This window comes from Carassius gibelio, chromosome A11 (assembly GCF_023724105.1).
Source record: "Carassius gibelio isolate Cgi1373 ecotype wild population from Czech Republic chromosome A11, carGib1.2-hapl.c, whole genome shotgun sequence".
Taxonomy (NCBI): domain Eukaryota; kingdom Metazoa; phylum Chordata; class Actinopteri; order Cypriniformes; family Cyprinidae; genus Carassius; species Carassius gibelio.
Genome location: NC_068381.1, coordinates 11,771,081 through 11,791,918, shown reverse-complemented (window position 1 = coordinate 11,791,918; position 20,838 = coordinate 11,771,081). Strand labels below are relative to the sequence as shown.

Sequence of the window (20,838 nt, the reverse complement as noted above, 5' to 3'; positions counted from 1 at the left end):
TCATCCTGGGGCACCAAAGCAGTTCACAAGTCTCTGTTAAGTCTTGAGGGTGATGCTTCTCCACAAATGAACCCATGGAGATGCTTGAAGGCCACTAGGGTGATGTCTACACAAAAACAGCCACCGGCTGTCTAGAATGTTCACTAATAAAGATGTTTTGAGCAACATACATGGTGTTTGGAGCTGGTTCCAAATAAATTAAAAACAAACCAATGAAATGCTAGAACTGATTTTATTAAATTGTTATAATAACTGTGGGAAAAACTGATTGAATACAATAATCCCACTGATTAATGTTCTTTTAATTAGCTAAACAAATAATAGATTGTAAATTTATCAAATCTCTTTCTGTATCCATAGTTTATTAGATGTTAAAGAGTTAATAAAAAATATATATTAAAAATATAATTCTGATTATGAAGGATCAATAAACAATTGACTGATTTTTTTTTTTTTTTTTGTAGAAACAACAAAGTGGATTAGCAACTGTTAAACAGTAAGATGCCAAAGAGCAAATACATTTTCTCCAAACAACATCTAGAGTGGTGTATTTCTACTCTGTCCTGGGGCATCTGCTGGAAGAGAAGAAGCAAAGAGCAGTTTACCTGAGTCTGGATGCGGTTAAGTCCTCTGAACCAGAGGATCTGTCCTCTGCGCAGCTCCATCTCAGCAAGGTCAATTTCATCTGCACCTTCAGTTAGCACCTCCTGAGGGAGGTCCCCTTTAGGGATGCCGTGACCAGCCTCCTTCAAGAATTTGAGGCGGTGTGTGGGGATGGCAGAGATGAACTGGAGAATGAGAAAAGGGGTGGAATAGGGTCAAGTGATGAAAACTGTAACTACTTATCAAATAGCCATTAGCACAGCGGTTGAGATAATGAATGGCTTTCCGAGAACAGGATGCTGAAAATGAATCCTTCCGGCATTTGAGCATAAGTTCTTTTTATGTTAGATGTTACATCAGTAATGTGCATTTTAAAAAAAATTTCTTTCAACTTTCTTTTCATTTCCAAATCCTGGAACTAAAATCCATCACTGTTTCCACAAAAAATTATCCAGAAAAACTTTTTTCAACAGTGATAATAATGAGAAATGTTTCTTTAGCACCAAAGCAGCATATTAGAATGATTTCTGTAGGATCATGTGACACTGAAGACTAGAGTAATGGCTGCTGAAAATTCAGCTCTGCCATCAAAGAAATAAATTATATTTTACAAATAAATATATAAAAAAAAGAAAACAGTATAATTTTTGTATAATATTTTACAATTTTAATGTTTTTTTTTTGTATTTTTGATCAAATAAACAGAGCCTGGGTGAGAAGTATCTGTATATATGTGGGCAGTAAATTCATTTCAAGTAAATCATATCTTTAGGATAATTAATTTGAATTAATTTAAATAACTGCATGTCATTATATTTTTCACTGAAATATTTAGTTAAATGCTGCTGTTAGTTAATTGTCTTAATTCCGTTCAATAAACAAGAGTGTTTTATTAGTCTTATTTAAATGTACCATTTCTCTCTTCAAGTTTAATTCGGTCACTGATTGAAATCCTATATTTTTTGTGCCAGATGAATACTGCTCTGATTGAAAATAAATTATGCAGTTTTATATTTCAGAAGACACCCATTTAATGTCATACATTTAATTTAAGCCACCCATGGCTTAAATGTAGACAGTTACTATTTATCAGTAACGGTTCTGGTAGCTAAACAATAATAATAATTTAACCTCTTTAAAGTTACAGTTTCAAAGGAGCTTCCTAACACAGATAGACATGCACATACACAGACACATGCAAGTCTCTACCTCCTATAGTAGCTATAGGCTAGATATTTCTGTGCAATCCCCTCTGTAGGTGCCTCTGTTGATGCTGTTTGATATGAGAGATCACAGAGACGACTTAATACATAGTGGATAGAATTCACGCAGCTTCTCCTCAGTGTCTAAGTTCTCAGCATCTGGTTTGTGAGGCTGCACGTCTGTATACGCACAAACAAAATCTTACATGCACAAACACCAGCTGAGAAACCCAGTAGAAAAGGGCTTGTGTGTAATGCAACTGCCAGAAGGAGCAGACTGCTTGCAGCTCTAAAGGCTTTATCTGTACTTGATAACTTCCCCGGCATTATGATGACCTAACATGATGCATCAGTCCTGTATATGTAGTTTTAAGTGTACCGTAAGCATGGATCTATGGAGGCAGAGGACCTTTCTTGTGCTGCCGGGTTGATAAAAAAGCTCCCAGCTCTCAGTCCTCTTTCTGAGGCGAAGAGATGGTGGCAACCACTCTGAAATTGTGCAGCAAGTAGTCGTCTGCCAGCCTCCCTCGTTTCCTCCCACAGGTTTGAAATCGCACACAGCTTCACCTCCCCCTCCCCTGCCATCCCAGTGGGATTGAAGAGAGAACTAAAGATGTTCCACATCACCTACGCATGTGCATTCTGCCGTGATGTTTTCATTATTTCAACACTGAGAAGCTTGTGGATCTCCCTCTTTCTCTCTGTCATCTGTAAATGCGATCAAGTAACTAACAAGTTCCTATGCTATTTTTTTTTTTTCACTGAGGTACTGATTAGGGATGAACAACAACATTTTGTAGAGATTTGCCTTACCTGACCCCAAAGCAGCTCACCAACTCCTATGAAGACACACCAGAGCCACTGATCAATGGTGAGGGCCGTGCAAGAGAACGGCTTCCCTCCAAACTGCACTATGACTATCTGTAACAAGGTGTATTCCATTAGTCCAGCAATAAGCCATAAGAGACCGAGTTACAGCAATTTCAACATGGTTAAGAGATGGGTTTTTTTTTCATTCCTTTAAACCTCTGTAGTGACAATACCAACACCATTACCATTTTTATAATACAGTGATAGTTTTAAACACATCAGTGGCTGGTTGCATAAACTGCTCAGACTAGTCATACAAGTTAGTAGTTTCAGACAAGTTCGCAGTTAGGTGGGGGAAGTTGTGGAGAGATTTTTTGAAGTCCATTACATAATAATGGATCGCACAAATTTGAATTAAAAAAGTAAGATTGAAGTCAACTGGCTGCAGATGTGTGTATAACAATATAATGCGTCAAATGTGTGTATCCTGAGGGTGACAATCAGCAGGTTCAGCAGTTTACCTGACCATTTGTTGGGGACCCCTTTTATTTATAGATTTTTTTGAGTTTCATCACCGATTTGTACCCAATTGTGGAAAGAGTTTAACTTCAGCTAAACAGCAACTTAGCACATTAATACACAATTCAGTCTACATGTAGTGATAGAAGTCTTTTCTTTCTACAACAGCTTTTAAACAAGCCAAAAACTATCCCATTTTTATAAAAATGTAAATATATAGTCATATACTTAAAGGCATTGAGAGAGACTATGTTTTTATTTGATAATGCACATTTTTACAATTAATTTAAATTTTATACCTGCAGAGCAAAGGTTCCCAGAACAACGCAGCAGAAAATGGGGTTCCTGTAAATTCCCTCAAACACGTTCCTCTCTCCGTGGATTTTGCGGGCATTGATCTCATTGAAAAGCTGCATCATGACGAAGACGTTGAAGATTATGGTGTAGTGTTCGGATGGTGGGGAGTGCAGAGGGGAGTTGCGGCCGTTATCAATGTTAAAGATTTTCTCACCTTTGGGCAGAGAGAAAAATGGTTTCCATAAATAAGTGATGTGAAAGATCAAGATCAGTTTCAAAAAGGCAGTGTTGTACGTCAGGAACAATCTCAATAAATACAGGTGCATCTCAATAAATTAGAATGTTGTAGAAAATGTCATTTCAGTAATTTAACTCAACTTGTGAAAATCATGTATTAAATAAATTCAATGCCACTTCAGACAGTGTGCACTGAATTTATTTAATACACGAGTTTCACAATTTGAGTTGAATTACTGAAATGTACTTTCCCACAGCATTCTAATTTATTGAAATGCACCTGCACATGCTACTGTTGATTAAAAAAAAAAATACAGTCAAATGTAATGTCCATTGAGACTGAAACTTCACAGAATGGGGTCTTCTGTACAGCTGTTCCTTAACCCATGGGCACTGTAATCTTGTGATGAACTTGTCTAATCAGTTGGCAGCAGTACAACGTGGGAACATTTACAGGGAACTCTCCTGAAGCACTGAGGCATGCCTTAGGGCTTTAGGTAGTCTGCGATGTGATCTATTGCACTGTAGGCAGCAAAGACTGATTTAAATCCAGGATTTACATATATGCTGCCTATTACTAGCAAGTTCTCACTGTGAAATTCTCAGTTGGGATCGAGACTTTTAACTTAACACCTTTAACATGCAAACCTAATGTGGAAAAAAATACTCAAAAATGCATATATAAAAAAACATCTTCATTACATTCATTAGAGTTAGAAAAGCGAGAATTCAGAGAAGGCAATGAGCTTTTAGCTTTCATTAATGGCAAGGAGAATATTTAACATCAGTCTACAGAGTTGCAATAATGACCTTAAAAAGTAAAAATTTTATAAAAGTCATATAAAGAGATGATTATGCAGAGAGACAAACCTTCAGATCTATTTAGAGTTGAGACGAACATTTCACAAAGTATTTTTCCCTAAAATGTCCAATACTGGCATTTGATGGTAAACCTTATTGGTGGTTAAGGCACATTCTAATGCTTTGAATATTGCAAAATAGAAATGCTAGTTGCTAAGCAACCATCATTCCCATTTGAGTTTTCAATACAGTTCAAAGTGCCATAAAAAGTAAATAATTATGATTACTGACATTCATTTGGACTTGATTTGGACTTAATCATGAATACAAAAGCCTCTTACCAGCAAAGAGAAGAGTAAATGTGATGATAAGCTGGTAAACAGCATGACCCAAAATGTTCTTCATCATAGTCCTGGAAATGAGTGGCTTGTCTCGTCCGTAAGGTCTCCTCAGCAGGAGCGCTTCTGTTGGGGGTTCTGTTGCCAGAGCCAAAGAAGCCAGAGTATCCATTATCAGATTTACCCACAACATCTGAACGGCTTTAAGTGGGGAGTCCTGCAGACAAAACAAACTGAAATGAGACTCCACAGAAAGGACATAACTACAGTATTGTCATGTGATGTAGTTAGGCAGGGACACAAGAAGACTGTCCAGCCCATTATTAGCCAAAATCTGGCACCAGCACTAAATGGCCTCAGTATGTTCACTGTAAACATAAAATACTTGGCTGAGATCTGTTATGGCACATAATGATGAATTGTCTCCCACAATGCCATTCTTAACCACCAAATACTCATGTTTAGACTCCTGAAACCCAGCAATCTTTTTGGTAACATTTTATTTAAAGGTCCAATTCTCACTATTAACTAGTTGCATTCATATTACTAGTGTATTGGCTGTTTTTTAGTACTTACAGGCACATACTAATGCCTTATTCTGTATGACCATTTTCAACATCCCTGTACCCAATACCTAAACTTAACAACTACCTTACTGACAATTAATTACCTGCACATTAGGAGTTTATTGAGGGAAACTCTTAGTTAATAGTGAATATGTGTTCCCTATTCTAAAGTGTTAACTTTTTTTTGTGTTCTGTAATGGTTATTTCTCTAAGACTACATATGCCACATCAAGTGTCCTGATGTTTAAATTGGAGCACATTCTCTCTCTCTCTCTCTCTCTCTCTCTCTCTCTTTTTAAAATTCTGGGAGATACAACATTGTTTATGATTTGTGGAGGACAACTTCAGCTCATTTGCTTTTAAAAATGTTTATATACTACATTTTAATTATAACAAATTTGTCTTAACATCTAACGAAAAAAACAAACAAACATCAATTTACAAATTATTTATATATATTTGCGGTACCTTTTTTACCTGTACCATCTTGCCTGAATTTTTGATTTTATAAATAACCTGATGCACTCTACACAGGACAAAATGATTCTGAAATATTATATTATGAAAATTATTAAGATTTCCTTCTCTCAAGATTCATAATTCTTATTTCAAAATACTAAATTATATAACGATGTAAACGTATACGCTGGGTCTGAGGAAGTGAAGTCAAATTATGAAAATGTACCTGTGTGATGCAGGCCCCAGTGAAGGCAACAATCACTGCCACCACATTGACAGTCAATTGAAACTGCAGAAACTTGGAGATGCTGTCATAGACATTGCGCCCCCACATCACAGCTTTGACGATACTGGTGAAGTTGTCATCGGTAAGGATGATGTCAGAGGCCTCCTTTGCAACATCTGTGCCCGCAATACCCTGTTAGACAAAGAAAGAAACTTTTTTTATAGAATGCCTGCATAAATGTCCGAGCAGTCTACCTCACGAATAACCGGAGATGCATGTTCATTCTTAGGAATGGAATGGTTCACAATAAAAAAGTTGAAAGAGAGAAAAACTAACTAAAAATACAAGTGTTTTAATTAGGCATTTTCTTGGTTTAGGATGTATTTTTTTCAGCTGAATTAATTTTTGGAGAAACGACCAAAGTGGTAGTTATGTGAGAGCGAACAGCAAAGTAATTTCAGCTTAATTGATGACCCAAATTAAACCATATCTTTTGACAGCTTCAGGGTGTCTATTTCATAAAACAATTTACTATGCTTGCACTCAACCTAACCTAATGTCTTTTAGTAGGCAATTTGCACAGTTGCACTAACTACTGCTTTTGAAACAGACACTCCCTGATTTTTAATAGTATATTTTAAGTGTGTTAAGAATTATTATCTCATTACTTAAGTTGTGGAGTCATCTGAGCAACAAGCAGGGGTCAACCACTTTGAGCTAGTAGAGCATGCTGCGATGATGCCCTGAGGCATTCTGGCTTGGTGCAGAGCAAGAGATACCAGGCAGGGATTAGGATGCAACCTCTGTGGTTATTAAAGCAATTTAAGATACAGTATAAAATTAATCACTGAATGTGCCATACTCTCATCCGGCAACCATCTCTCATAGTAAAAAAGACAAAACCAAGTAGTCTAAAACATACTAGGTCAGAAAAATATATGCACAAAATGTTTAAATAAAACCATATTTGTAAAAAAAAAAAAAGTTTTGCAGTTATAGGAACACATACAAAAAAGCAAAATCATTTACCATAGCAAAGCCAACATCTGCTTTTTTAAGGGCAGGTCCGTCATTAGTGCCATCTCCAGTCACAGCCACCACCTGTCTGGTTTCTCCAACTGTGCTGTCAATGATGCCTGAAAGACAATACAGAAACTGCCTAAAGATAAACCAAAATGTATGTGAATAAACCTTCCACCAGTTGGTCTTCAAACACTTTGTTTTATAATTTTAGCTTAAATTAGTGTTGTTATCAGTGGAAGAGTGAATTAGAAGCTCTTCCAACTATAGGTAAAGATCTCACCTTTAACCAGAGTGTGTTTGTCTGTTGGCGAGGAACGAGCCAGAACACGCAGTTTAGGCCAGACCTTGTCAAGACGCTCTTGTTCAACCTAAAGATGAAGACAACACTGAAATAAGCACTTTACATGACGACTTAAGACATCTGCAGATACAGCTCTGTAGCTCTTTACCTCTCCTCTGTCATTGCGAATCTGCTGGTTGAAGTCTTTGCCTTCCAGGCACAGGAAGTCCTCTCCGGGCTGCAGGATTCCACATTTGGTGGCGATGGCGCGGGCTGTGTTGATGTTGTCTCCAGTGACCATTCGGACAGTGATGCCTGCTCGCTGACATTTAGAGATAGCCTCAGGGACCTGCACACCGGAGGAATAGAAGGACCATTATATGGCTTGATACAAAGCATGTTGAGCAGCCTAGCAACCACTGCCATAACCATTCAGCCACTTCAGTTTTGAATCTGGACATAAATATATCTGATAATTGGAAAATAAATAAGGGATCAATGCAAAATAGTCTGGATGTACTTGGATCAAGCTACATTAGAAAATCCATACCAGAGGTTTTCACAATGAATTATCAAGATTTCAATCCATTTCCCCAGTTGCGCAATAATGGCAAAATATATGATAAATAAACAGTTAATAATCTATATTCTTTACTTTTCCATTACTTATAGCCCTGCTCCACTGTACTTAAGAAAAAACAACAACAAAAACAGGAAAAATATCAGGAATCCTTCTGCTTACTACATTAACATCTCAAATCTTTCAATGTAAAAAATAAAAAAATCATATATAGTGACGGTTTTAAATAAATTAACAAGGCTGATTCCCATGGAAAAGAGGTTCCCTGCATTTCGTTGCCATTATAGACATCGTGGCTGAAAGCAAGACAAATTTCTTCATCCATGTCACTGCTGGACTTTTTCAGTGAGAGATGAGGACATTGCAGTCACTCTTATTGAGGCATCTTGTCAACTCATTGTGTGTTAAGCATTAAGAGGTACAGAGACAACTTAACGCATGAAGAGGCTGGATCCAGAGGTTTTGAGTATGTATACTGGAGTCCTATATAATTATCCCCACTCAGTCTTGCAATGAATCACACCATACCCGTAATTAGAACCAATAAGCTCATTTATTTATAGATAATTAAAAACCTCCCAGTGTTTCCATGGAAAGAGATACTTCACAAGGGATGCATGTGAGGAACATGTTGCGTGATTTAGAGAAACTTGTGTGTTCATTTATAAACTCTAGACATGCCTCTTGTCTCCCCTGCAATAGCAGAAATAAACCAAATAAGCTACAGATGGCTTTGAACATTACTGAAAGAGATTCATTTTCACTAGGACAAAAACATTCAAGTCCATCTTATCATCACAATCACAATTTCATTTCAAAGCTGTAAATGGGCTAGCCCCACTCTCAGACCAATGCCATAACATAATATTGCCCTCTGACTCAACTCCAACCATAAAACACAGTATATTGTGCCAGCTCAAAGCAAATTTCTGTTAGCAGGGTTTCTGCAGAATTTTTAAGCTCAAATAAAGAGGCTTTAAGACCTTTTTTAAGACCTGCACAAATAAAATTAATACTATGAGCGATGTCTATAGTACCATATTAAACTGTAAAATCACTGTAAAAAAAAACATCACAGTTCACATACAAGTTTTCACAAAAACTAATTTTTATAAAATGATCAACTTTACATTTCAGCCTTTGAACCATTGTTAAGAAAATGGATGAATCAAATGTATTAATAATTATATTAACTTACACAAGTATTATATTTCATATTTTTATATGAAATAATAAAAATTAGGGGAGTGTGATATTTATAAAAAATTGAGTATGTTATTGTGCTGGTATATTAAAGACTACTGTGGACAGCTGACAGTTTTTTGGGCATTTTTACCTTTAAGCCATTTTTTCTAAAAGTGTGCACAATCTTTTGAGTCAAATTCTTGGATTTGGGTTGTTGCCAAGCATATTAAATCAGTATCAACAAATATTTTCTTAGAAGCTGCATTAGAAATGGCATTTAGATGCATTTAAACACTATTTAACGCAGTTCTGAGGGACATAAAATACTTTAACCTGCATTTACAAATTCATCAGTGTGACCCTGGACCACAAAACCAGTCTTAAGTCCAGAACCAGTGCCAGAAGGGGGGCCAGGGGGGCTTAGCAGTGCAACTGACTGCATTGTCAATGGAAAGAGGATAATAATCGATTCAACAAAAGCAACCATTCTACACCGCAATTAACTTCCAAAAATGTATATTTCCAGAATTTTTTGTTCGTTGGTTTATGATTACTCGATGGGGATTTTTAACTATAATTTTATATGAAATCACAACAATCAGTTTCTACACAAGGAAATATTTAAGATCACAGCAACTGGGACAAAAAAAAAAAAAAAAAAACATTTACTGAGGAAATTTCCTTAACTCCAAGTTTTTGTTAATTTTCAAAAATTCCAGGCTAAAATTTACTGGCTATTCTTTTTGTTTCCCTTGATCTACTCATAATGATGCCAAGCTGGGATGCTTAGCAGTAAAAAATAATTGTAGAGTTGTGGACTTATAGAAAGGATGGCTTTTAAGCACATTGTAGAAGGGAACAGAGATGGATCAATAAAGTCTGAAGGAAACATTTTAACCTAAATATCAGTCATGCATTCCATTATAGAATTACATATGCCACCTCATTTGAGGGAAGCAGACGTTAATTCTGTACTGATCCAGTATCATAATTAAAAACAGCACATCGCCTGTCATGTACTTATTTTACCACCTTCAAGGGAATTAGGTCAGTTTGTCCCTCCACCAATGAGGCTATTCTGGTCCACACTTTCACATAGTGCTTGACACTGCAAATAATCCATCATCATCACATGATAATCATGGTCAATACATTTTCATTACATGAAATGTGGGGGGTTGCCCCAGTCGCGAAGTGTGTAATTCCAGCACTATGGACTAGCACGCTGCTATTAGCAAAAAACAGGAGCATTTCTCTCACCTCAGGACGAACGGGGTCTTCAATGCCCACAACACAGATGCAGGTCAGGTCATTCAGAATGTCAGCCTCGTTGTCCCAGTCTGGCTCTGTTGTGAAGTCCCTCATGGCTATGCAAATGGTCCTTAACCCGTCACAGGCCATTGGCTCGATCACTTTCCGCACCATCTCATCCCGATCTTTGGCCTTGAAGACACGTGGCTGGCCTGAAGCATCAAGGATATGGGAACACCTGACAGAAAAGAGAAAAGTTGAATAATCACTACAAACTGCAATGATTACATTTTGCTGCAGGAGGAAGATGCAATAGAGGAGAAAATAAAGGGGTCATATTTTTCATCATATCTTTCATATAATTTAATTCCCTTCTCCAATAATAATTTTAAAAAAGTAAATTATTTTGCTGCTGTGCCTTTAAGAAGTGCCAAGTTAATGCTTCAGGTTTGTGACATTAGAAAACCAAAAAACCTCAGAACTTTTCATCATATACCAAACTCAATCTCTAAATATTAAGTAACATGTTTTTCCTTATAAGACAAGACCCCTTTAAGAGCTTGAGAATACGTTTATTTTGCCTACTTGCGCAGGACAATCTCAGAGGCGCCTTTGCTGTACATTCGGAAGCCGGGACCACTGGTGTTCTTTAGGACAGTGCTCATGCTCTTCCGAGAGGAGTTGAATGTGTAAACCTTATAAAGTTTCTCCTCAGGAACCTCTTCTCTGATAGGCTGATAGTCTCTCTTCAGGTCCAACACCAGACCAAGAAGGGCACACTCTGTCTTATTACCCACGTGCCTTGGCAGACCCCCCTCCTTCTCAGAAGGCTATGAGAAAGAAAGATGCATGGTAAATAGTAGTCAAGAAAGGTTCAAAACAAAAAATTATTTAATCGATATTTTCAGAGAAAAAAATTATTAACTTGCAATCATTTAAACATATTGTGGTAGACAAGTAAAGTACTGAACGGACATAAGAAAATGTCCATATATTGTTTTATTACACATCTTTGAAAATAAGTCTTTCTCTGCCTGACCACAATCCATTTTGCTAAGTGTTTGAGTTGTTAATCTGTTTGATGTATCCTAAAAAGTATTTCAGACTATTGTCATTTTATTAAATTACATTTAAATGTATGCATTTAGCAGATGCGTTTATCCAAAGCGACTAACAGTGCATTCAGGCTATCAATTTTTACCTATCATGTGTTCCCAGGGAATCGAACCCTCAACTTTGCGCTTGATATCGCAATGCTCTACCAATTGAGCTACAGGAACACTATTTTATGATTATTTATTGTATATACAAAGTATATTGTACAGAGCAAAATAATACTTTGAATTTGAATGTTATTTTTACATTATCAGTTTTCATTGTAACTTTATTTTTTAGTAATTTGTTGTGCTTTTGTCTTTTTTTATATTCCTGTTTATATTTATTATTATTATTTAATGCAATTAAAACGCCTTATGTAAATGGCTCCCTAGTCATTTTGTGCTGTCTGCTCTTGGTAAGTGTGTTTTGACTGGGGCTCATTGTGAACTTCTAATTTGACAACCCTATAATTAATTAATAAACAGAAAACAAAACAGATCATTCATTTATCTGCATCTCATTTGTGTATGGCCAATTCTTACCAGGATCTTGGTAGTGTAGGCTGAGTTTATGGAGATGCTGTTCACCAGTAGCTCAAGAGTCTCTTGATTAATGGCCTCTGATTCAGGAATGCTTTTATAGTGTGTGTCGCCTATGAAAGCCTGCACGACTGTCATGCGATTCATAGTCAGCGTTCCAGTTTTGTCAGAGCAGATGGCAGTGGCATTACCCATGGTCTCACAGGCATCCAGGTGCCTCACCAGGTTGTTGTCTTTCATCATTTTCTGTTGAATTAATTATGAATTAATGTGGTTATACTCAGGTAAAAGGAGTGTGCTTTCACCCTCAAACATAGCTTATCACTAATGTAAAGAATCAAGCTAAGTTTACTGACTTATACAGGTTTGTGGTGGTGAACTAACCCAAAGGCTCTCACCTTGACAGAATAAGCGAGAGAGATAGTGACAGCTAGAGGCAGCCCCTCGGGCACGGCTACCACCAGCACGGTCACGCCAATAATGAAAAACTTCACAAAGTATTGAATGTAGATCGGAGTGCACTCTGCTGTCCACTCGCGACCCTGGACGCCAAATGTATCAATGACAAAGTACAGGATGAGGATGATGACGGTCACAGCAGACATGATGAGACCTGCCGGATGAGAGGGAGTTTCAAAACCAATAGGACTTTTTATTCATAACAGCAACAGCTGTGGTCTGATGTGCTCAATCTCAATATTATTTGATTGGGTAACTGTAGGAAGTAGGGTAATTATGTGGAACACATCCCAAAGGGACAAGTCTGTTTCCATACTGGGTGACACTTTTTCTTTAGGCAGTAAGTAAATCAATCCTTGGGAACAAAATGAACTAATTTACGGAATGTCTGAAAAAATTTATGTGCTTTTGTAAAAGTCAACACGTGGCTTATTAATATAAATAATGTGCTTTAAACTGCACATCGTTTGCTATGGTTAATATGGCATCATCTTCGAGACATCAGATGTAGGTAAATTGAAAAATGTTTTTCAAAGTTTTACTGATGTTCTACTTTTCCAAAGTTCAAAAAGGCTTAAGTGCACCAACACATTTTTACTCTGAGACATTTTTATTAATAATTATTCTAAATCAACAACAAAAATCACTTCAAAAAGCACAGTAAAAAACTGTGACAAAGAGATATTTAACCATTTTAGAGTTAATTGGGCACACTTTTCACAACATTTTTGTTGTCTTCTAACCTGCTTTTCCAATCTGAACAGCTAGCCTGGTCAGCTTGCCCTGCAGGACCGACTTCTCTTTCTTGGTGATGTTGACCTTCTTTTTCTCCTTTTCTTCTTTCTCCTCTGACTCTGCACCTTCCTCACTCTTCAGCGGTTGGATCTCCAAAGCAATGCCATCCTGGGTCTTAGCTGTGGAGGTTGATTTTTAAGGCGTGGTTATGAGAACAAGGGAGGAACATGCCAAAAAAAGGATGGAGGGAGATGAGAGGTGGGGGAATGGGGAAAAGGGGAGAGAATGGGCAATTCAGTAATAGCTAGAGGGCAAGTCACACAGTGGGTTCCTAGAGAATTATACAGAAGAACCATAGCAGAAGCACTTGTTTAATGTTAGTTGACTTTGCTTGAGTGAATTTGGGCAGGTAAAGAGAAAACTCTAAATTCTCTTAACCTCATTCCCCGGCAGGTTAAGATAGACACACTGAATTAGGTAGGATCCAAGCAGCACACAAGCCATTTCAAACAAACCGGACTCTACACTTGCACTGGACAATGAGTTACTCAATACCATTATAAATATTAGGTATGTAAAAAATATTCAAGTTTAACCCATAATATACTTTTTTTTTTCTTAATAAATTATCTTAAATTGGCATTGAAAATCTCTTTTCTGGTTCAAAGACCATTTTATTAGCTTATTAGTCTAAACTCAATTTGCCTTTTATTTATCTTATGGTTGCCATCATGGCTCCACTGATAGTTGCATCTACTTATGTTCCATTCACTTTTAAAACTTACTGAACTTGTGTTATATTGTACTATGATTAACTGCACCAAACTGGAGTAGACATAAGGGAATAATATTTTTTTTTTTATAAGAAATTATCAAGGCAAACCAGCTGGTAGTTAAAAAAAAAAAAAAATGAACTTGAGTCAAAGATCCAATTCATTGATCCCTCACCCCCAATTCTCATTAAGTCTCCATTTTAAAACATACAGAGGCCAAGTCGTTTTTTATTTTTTAGTTAGCCTATGTATCATCCCAAACATGGTGTGCAACAGGCTGAAACTCTGTAGAGCCTACCTGACCACCAGTCACAACAAACAACTGACCAGAACTGACAGAGCTGACCAGAACAACCACACATGAATCGGGGATTGATGGACGGACTGACTGTCTGACTGACAACACAAACAGACGCACGCACAACGGACAAGAGAATGATTTACAAACAACTTAAAAACAGAAAAAAACGTTCCAAACAGCCAAATAAACAACCACCACGAGAAAAACAAGGACAAAAAGGAAGACGAAAAAGATCAGAGATTCTGGTTTATTTTTCCACTCCCAAAAGAAGTGTGGAACCAGAGAAAAAGGGTAAAGGAGAAAGAAAAGGTCAAATTTTGACCAAGAGAACAGTGTACAAGACACCATGAAGTCCTGAGCCACACCCTAGAAAGAAGCAACAGTGAGAAAAACAAAGAGCTAAAGTAATGGACAAAAACAACAACCCACAGACGGTCCATTTTGCAAGGGTGCAACTCCCACATAAGCCACGCCCCTAAGCATTACTTTCACGTCATAAACCATCTATGAAACCGTGAACACCGTAATAGGCAATGTGCATATGCACAAAAAGATACGGATGAATAGGAACAATTAATAAGTTAACATGAGGCCCTGTTCATAACACACTGTTCTTGCTATACACTGATTAAAAAAAGGCTGGACTTCATTTTAATCATCAGGAATTGATTAAATTGTGAAAAGTGGGTGTTTTGTACAGGATCATACCATGGAGCAAGACCTGAACACAATTAAAATCTTGCTAAATAGCCTTCTGGCCAACACTTTAAGACCAGAGAAAGACACTGCTTTCACATACTTTGTTAAACCAATACCAGCTTGTGTAAGTGTTTGTGTGCTTGAGACCAAGGGCAAAGGGAAGGAGATCTGTGCAGACAAAAAGAGCAGCTCTGTCTGGAGCAGATGCTCAGTCCCTGAGCGCTACAGGGGGTGGGGGTGAGGCTGAGGAGGGGTTGTTGGGGTCAGCCAGGGCACACTCTGAAAAACAGTACACATGTTTGCAGATGACCCGGCCAAGCACACAGAGAGAGTTTGCCTCCTGAAAAGGAGAGACATCTAAATGTCAAATTAGTGAAAAATTTGATCTACAGAAGTAAAATTGATACATGCAATCATTAGGATTGCCAATGATAACATGTTCACGTATGATATTAAACAATACGTTTAAGGTTTAAGGCTGAGTTTATCAAATTCAGTCCTTTAAACGAAAGGCATTTGAAGTTTTTATGGTGGAAATTAAATAAACATATGTCCGCCTAAATATTATTTATGAGCAGAAAACATTGCAGATAATAGGGATGAGAGTAAGATGGTCGACTAGTTGTCCAACCATGAAGTACTGACCATCACCAACTGACTGTCCGTCTAGATGGAAAAAGCTTCTTTTTTTTCCATTGTTGCAATGCATGTCTCACTATAGAATAAAAATAAATAATAAAATACTTTTATAAATAATATTTTTTGTGGGTGTGTGTATATTCATTTCAGAAACATTCAAGAATGGCGTAAAAAAAATGTTTAAACTAATTTTAGATTAATCGAGATTTATAGCAACTGACAAACTTTGTATAAAGAGGAGTTGCGGACTAGCAAAGTCTTTTGGCTGCTTAGTGCCGTTTCCAGCACGTGAGAGTTGCACCCTTTGAGAGATAAAGCGAGGTGTGAAGCTCCCCCGGGCTCAGCAGGAAGGGGTAAGCAACAGAGAGAGACAGAGAGAGAAAGTGAGCGAGTGAGTGAGTGGGACTGACACGAGACTCCTCTGCTGAATGGGGAGGTGGGAGGGGGAGAGGGAGAGGGAGTGGGAAAGGTTACCTTTGTTGCGATTTTCAGGGGGTCCTTGTTTTTTACCTGTTTAAAACGAGAGAGAGAGGGCGGAGCGCTGATATTACATGGCTCAAAGTAAATAAACCAAAGACAGAAGAAGAAAAGAAAGAAACACAACAACAAAAGAATAAAAACTAGATAAGTAACACTACATTACATGAGTATATGTGGGATTGGATGCGTCATCTATAGAAGAAGACAAGGACTGGAGGGGCTTTATACAGGGTACACTGACGGCTTGGTCATTGTTTTTGACTGTGGCATACAGCTGACAAAACCTCATTACAATTTAGCGGTTTGACACATTTCCAATTTTTTGTTCGCTTGCATCACAAAACTATGATAGTGCCAACAGGGTTTGGCTGAAACCAAAAAGCAGTTCTCTCAATTTTCATTGGCAAACACATTCAACAGAAAAATATTTTTGGAACATGAGGGGAAAAGGGAAATTATGGTAATTATCTGACTAAAAGACAATGACGGAATAGTCATTCTAACAAAAATAAAAGAATCTAAATATTCAAAGTTTCAGAGCTGCTCTTTTAGCAGTGAGACAGCAAAACATTTAGACCAGTCTGACTGCTGAATTACAACCCAACAAACAGGAAAATTAAAGACACACTGTAGGTGCATTTTGTCAGGACCAGTGCATGCAGTAAGGACATACTGCATGCTGAATTGGAGACGGAATAACATGACCGGTATCACTGTTTCTTTGACTGTTCAATTATCAGTGTTATGCATGTAATGTTTACAAAAACTTTTAGCCAATTAAAACTAACTAGCTCAAACAAAGCTTGAGCTAACTGAAAGATGTAGAAAAACTAAATTTTTAAAAGATAAAAGATTTAGTAAAATTGTAAGTGACTCAAGGGACATTGTACATCTTCACTGACATACTGTGATTAATCCCCAAATAAAGGCTCTTACCTCTGGCAGGCTGATGGTAGGTAACCTCCCAAACAGAGAGGTAGCCTGTTTACTCACTCAAAGAGAGAGGGAGTTATCCAATTGAGAATGAAAGTACATTAGTTTCTCACCTTTCTTCACCTTCTTCTCCTCATCTTCACCGCCGGCGCCCAAAAGGGTGAAAATGATTCCAGTCTGAGAATTCAGGCCCACGGCAGTGACCACCATTCGGCCAGATCCCTCCATCACATGAGTTCCTGTTAGAAAGCAGAAGGAAAGCCTTCACGAAACTGGTAGCTACTAGTCAGCACCAATATCACTGAAATTTCATTCTTTTGATAGCAATTTCAATATCATAGCAACAATTAGCATGACAAAACAGACTTTTTTATTATTCAATATTAACAAACATTAAATAATGTACATTTAAATACTAATAAAAATAGCTTAATTTGCACTTTAATTAATTTGTCTCTTTTTTGTTAAAGTAATGTTTTTCAACATAACTGAGTAAAGTTGATGACAAAGCTAATTAAAATCAGTGAGTGGTTTTACATTTTTCCAGTCAATACTAGTATTTGATAAATATGAATAAACTGTAATTTAAAAAAAAATAAAAATAAAAAAAAACACTCGATAGTAGTGTGGTGTGGACTAGTTGCTAAAGCTCAAGGTTGGCAAGGTATGTATTAAGTCTGACATCATGAGTCACTGTTTCTGGGTCCAAATGCTCTTTCAAATCCCAAAAAGAAATCAACAAACATTACTTATATACAGTCATGTTGTGCTACTAGTACTATGCTATGTAGTACTACCGAAAAAGCATGGTCCCAACCTTATCTCCACGCCTAAAATATCAGTTGACCAAAGAGTGATTCGTCTTTTCTGATTCATTACAATTAGGGATGCTCTGACTGATCAGCTAACGATCACTATCAGCCAATAATCGCTATGGGGAAGTTAATAATAAACAGATCTCAAGCTGACAACACACTACATTCAGCAGAACAGTCTCAATCTCTGCCCAGTGCATGTAAAATTATTATATTTACATTTACATTACATTTAGTCATTTAGCAGACACTTTTATCCAAAGTGACATCAAATGAGAACAATGGAAGCTATCAAAAACAACAAGAGAGCAATAATATAGAAGTGCTATAACAAGTCTCAGTTAGCTTAAACGCAGTACACGTAGCAAGGGCTTGGCAAGGTTGAGCTGAAGGTGACATCCTTCATCCAGCCAGAAATGCCTGTTAGACAAGCTGAGATGCTAGTAAATAACGTCGGATCATCAGTATGGAATGAGAGGTAGAGTTGAGTGTCATCAGCATAGTGTGATTACAATGATGAAGGTGAGACAATTCATATTTATTTATTAAACAACTAACAAAGTCACCTGCACAATAGAGGCAGCGTTGCATCATCACTAAATTGTATAATTTGCATTTCTTTTAAGTCTTGCCAGTGTTTAAACTATTCAGCACTCATGTGCTCTCCAAGAGAGCGGTGCGCTCGTGCAAACTCAAAGTGCACACATAAGGTGTACTCACAGCTCACTAAATCAGGCTTGCACTGTTTGGAAGCTATTGTGCAGTAATTGCCTCATTGTAAAAATAAAAATGCACTGCACGATCAAACATTTAGATGAGACGATTATATATTTGTGAAAAAGTAGGATCTTCATGTCTATTCCACTGGAGTTCCAAAAGTTATTTAATATAAATTTTAAAGTTACAAATATATAACGAGAATAATAATTTGACAGGAGAACAAAAAATATGCTAATATAAAAATATACATTTACCACTTTTTTCTGCTTTTAATGACATCAGCACTCAAGCTGACATCTCATTAAAACAGCTTTTTTCCCGTCTTCTAAATTGTGTTCACTTTTCTGAAAATCCTAATACTTTGGGGGTTTTTTGTCCATGTTTAATCCTAGATTGTGGTCTCTTTCGCACCCTACAGCAGATGTTAACAAGGGGATGCGACCAAGAAAAAAAGACATTCTATCTCACCAGAAAGGAGCATGGGATCCTTCTCCAGAGATTTGCGGACATGATCGGACTCCCCAGTCAGAGAGCTTTCATCAATCTTCAGGTCATTACCCTGGATCAAGATACCATCAGCTGGGAGAAGGTCACCTGATGGAAAAGAACATGGGGTGGTGAATGACTGTGGGACGACTTTAAAAAAGAGAGGAAGAGATACAGAGAAAGACACATTCAGCAATTTAGTGCAAGGAGAAGAGCAGAGGCTGATTTGGATCTCTCCTGTGGCTCTTGGACAACCCACGCGTCGCCCACATTGCAGGCACCATGAGCAGCAGCGCAGTGACTCACGCAAGCCGGTAAGCATGAGTCATGAGCCATGCTTTATGTCTCAGAGAAGACTGGCAGTCACATATGATCCATCAAAACCGCTGGTGAATTCAATGAGGAAGTCGCCTCTGAAATTTAATACAAAGGCAAAGAGTTCTGGGGGGAAAACTATGCTTTATAAATGCCACAGCGCTCATAAAGCACAAATATGGCAGAGATCACTGGATTCACATCTAGTTCAGTAACACTGTAGACCTAAATCAACAGGTTTTCAACGTATTTCTTCCGTTCACAAACGTGAACTCTCACCGTATTTGATTTGTGCAATATCTCCCACGACGATTTCAGCCACCGGGATCTGGATGACCTGACCCATGCGGATGACCGTGAACTTCTGTTCCTGCTCGATGCGGCTCTGCAGCCCACGGAACTGCTTTTCTTTACTCCAGTCGTTGAAGGCGGTCACCAGCACAACGATAATAACGGAGAACAAGATGGCGGCACCTTCAATCCAGCCTGCCTGGGCCTCGCCCTCATCCTCAACACCAGCAGATGCTTGGCCACAGTCTGGAATAACATAAAAACACCAAGAGCAAATCAATCACTAACAACATCCTGTGCAAACTAAACGTAACCTTTAAACAGGTTCATACAACCTTTAGAGACCATTAAGCATCCAAGCAATAACAGCTGCTGCACACTCATGTTTTTATCAGTCTCTGTTCTTGGGAAAGTTCTTTCTTGCCAGAAACATGTTTTATTGCAGATTTACACTACATTGACCTAATTTCCTGCTGGGGGACTTAATGACTGTCTAAGGTCATCCTTGTGGTTGGAGCCATAATAATGGGTAATAGGAAGAGCCTGCAGTCGCAGCCAAATTCAAGTTCTCCGATTTCAGAGTGGTGCTTCTCAACAAAAGTCCCAAATGAGGCTGTTATGAAAATATAAAGACGCCAAAATGTTGAGTCACTTATAAAAGTCAGGATCAAAACATTAGTCTGTTTTCTGGACAGTAAAGAAAAGGTTGAAGCTTTTCTTCGATCGTTACAGCTTCTGATCCAAAGCTACCTGAACCTAACTCGAAGACCATTCAAATTTTATTCAAAAGTAGGATTTTTATTAAAAGTAGGCTGCATTAAATTTATCAAAACTGACAGTCAAGAAATTTGTAATGTTATTCTTTTGCTGTTCTTGTCACCTTTATATTCATCAAAGAATCCTGAAAAACAATGTTTCAAAGTTACCATTAGGCAACACATAAATCCTTCATGAGAACTAAATCAAGATATTATAATGATTTCTAAAGGCTGATGTGACACTGAAGACTGGTGGAAAAAAATTCAGCTTTGACAATCAAGGAATAAATGTATATTTATTAATTATAATTAATAAAATTAATAAACATTTTTATTTGTAATAATATATTTCATTATTGCTATTTTAATTTTTTAAATAACAATATATTGCATTATTGCCTTTGAACAGTAGTGTACTTG

General features: G+C 37.4%; 1 protein-coding gene across 4 annotated transcripts in view; it reads right to left on the bottom strand.

Moving 5' to 3' along the window:
- Nucleotides 1-20,838, bottom strand: part of LOC128022362 (plasma membrane calcium-transporting ATPase 1) — an 80,838-nt gene that overhangs the window by 14,264 nt on the left and 45,736 nt on the right. For all 4 annotated transcript variants that reach the window (XM_052609829.1, XM_052609832.1, XM_052609830.1 and 1 more), the window contains exons 4-20: nt 19,649-19,906; nt 19,037-19,162; nt 17,147-17,272; nt 16,095-16,130; nt 13,217-13,387; nt 12,413-12,627; nt 12,018-12,260; nt 10,963-11,207; nt 10,387-10,615; nt 7,531-7,710; nt 7,362-7,449; nt 7,088-7,194; nt 6,059-6,250; nt 4,811-5,024; nt 3,434-3,645; nt 2,619-2,726; nt 606-788 (exon numbers count right to left, since the gene is read on the bottom strand). In XM_052609829.1, the coding sequence (XP_052465789.1) occupies nt 606-788; nt 2,619-2,726; nt 3,434-3,645; nt 4,811-5,024; nt 6,059-6,250; nt 7,088-7,194; nt 7,362-7,449; nt 7,531-7,710; nt 10,387-10,615; nt 10,963-11,207; nt 12,018-12,260; nt 12,413-12,627; nt 13,217-13,387; nt 16,095-16,130; nt 17,147-17,272; nt 19,037-19,162; nt 19,649-19,906 (2,933 nt within the window). The remainder of the gene's footprint in view (nt 1-605; nt 789-2,618; nt 2,727-3,433; nt 3,646-4,810; nt 5,025-6,058; nt 6,251-7,087; nt 7,195-7,361; nt 7,450-7,530; nt 7,711-10,386; nt 10,616-10,962; nt 11,208-12,017; nt 12,261-12,412; nt 12,628-13,216; nt 13,388-16,094; nt 16,131-17,146; nt 17,273-19,036; nt 19,163-19,648; nt 19,907-20,838) is intronic.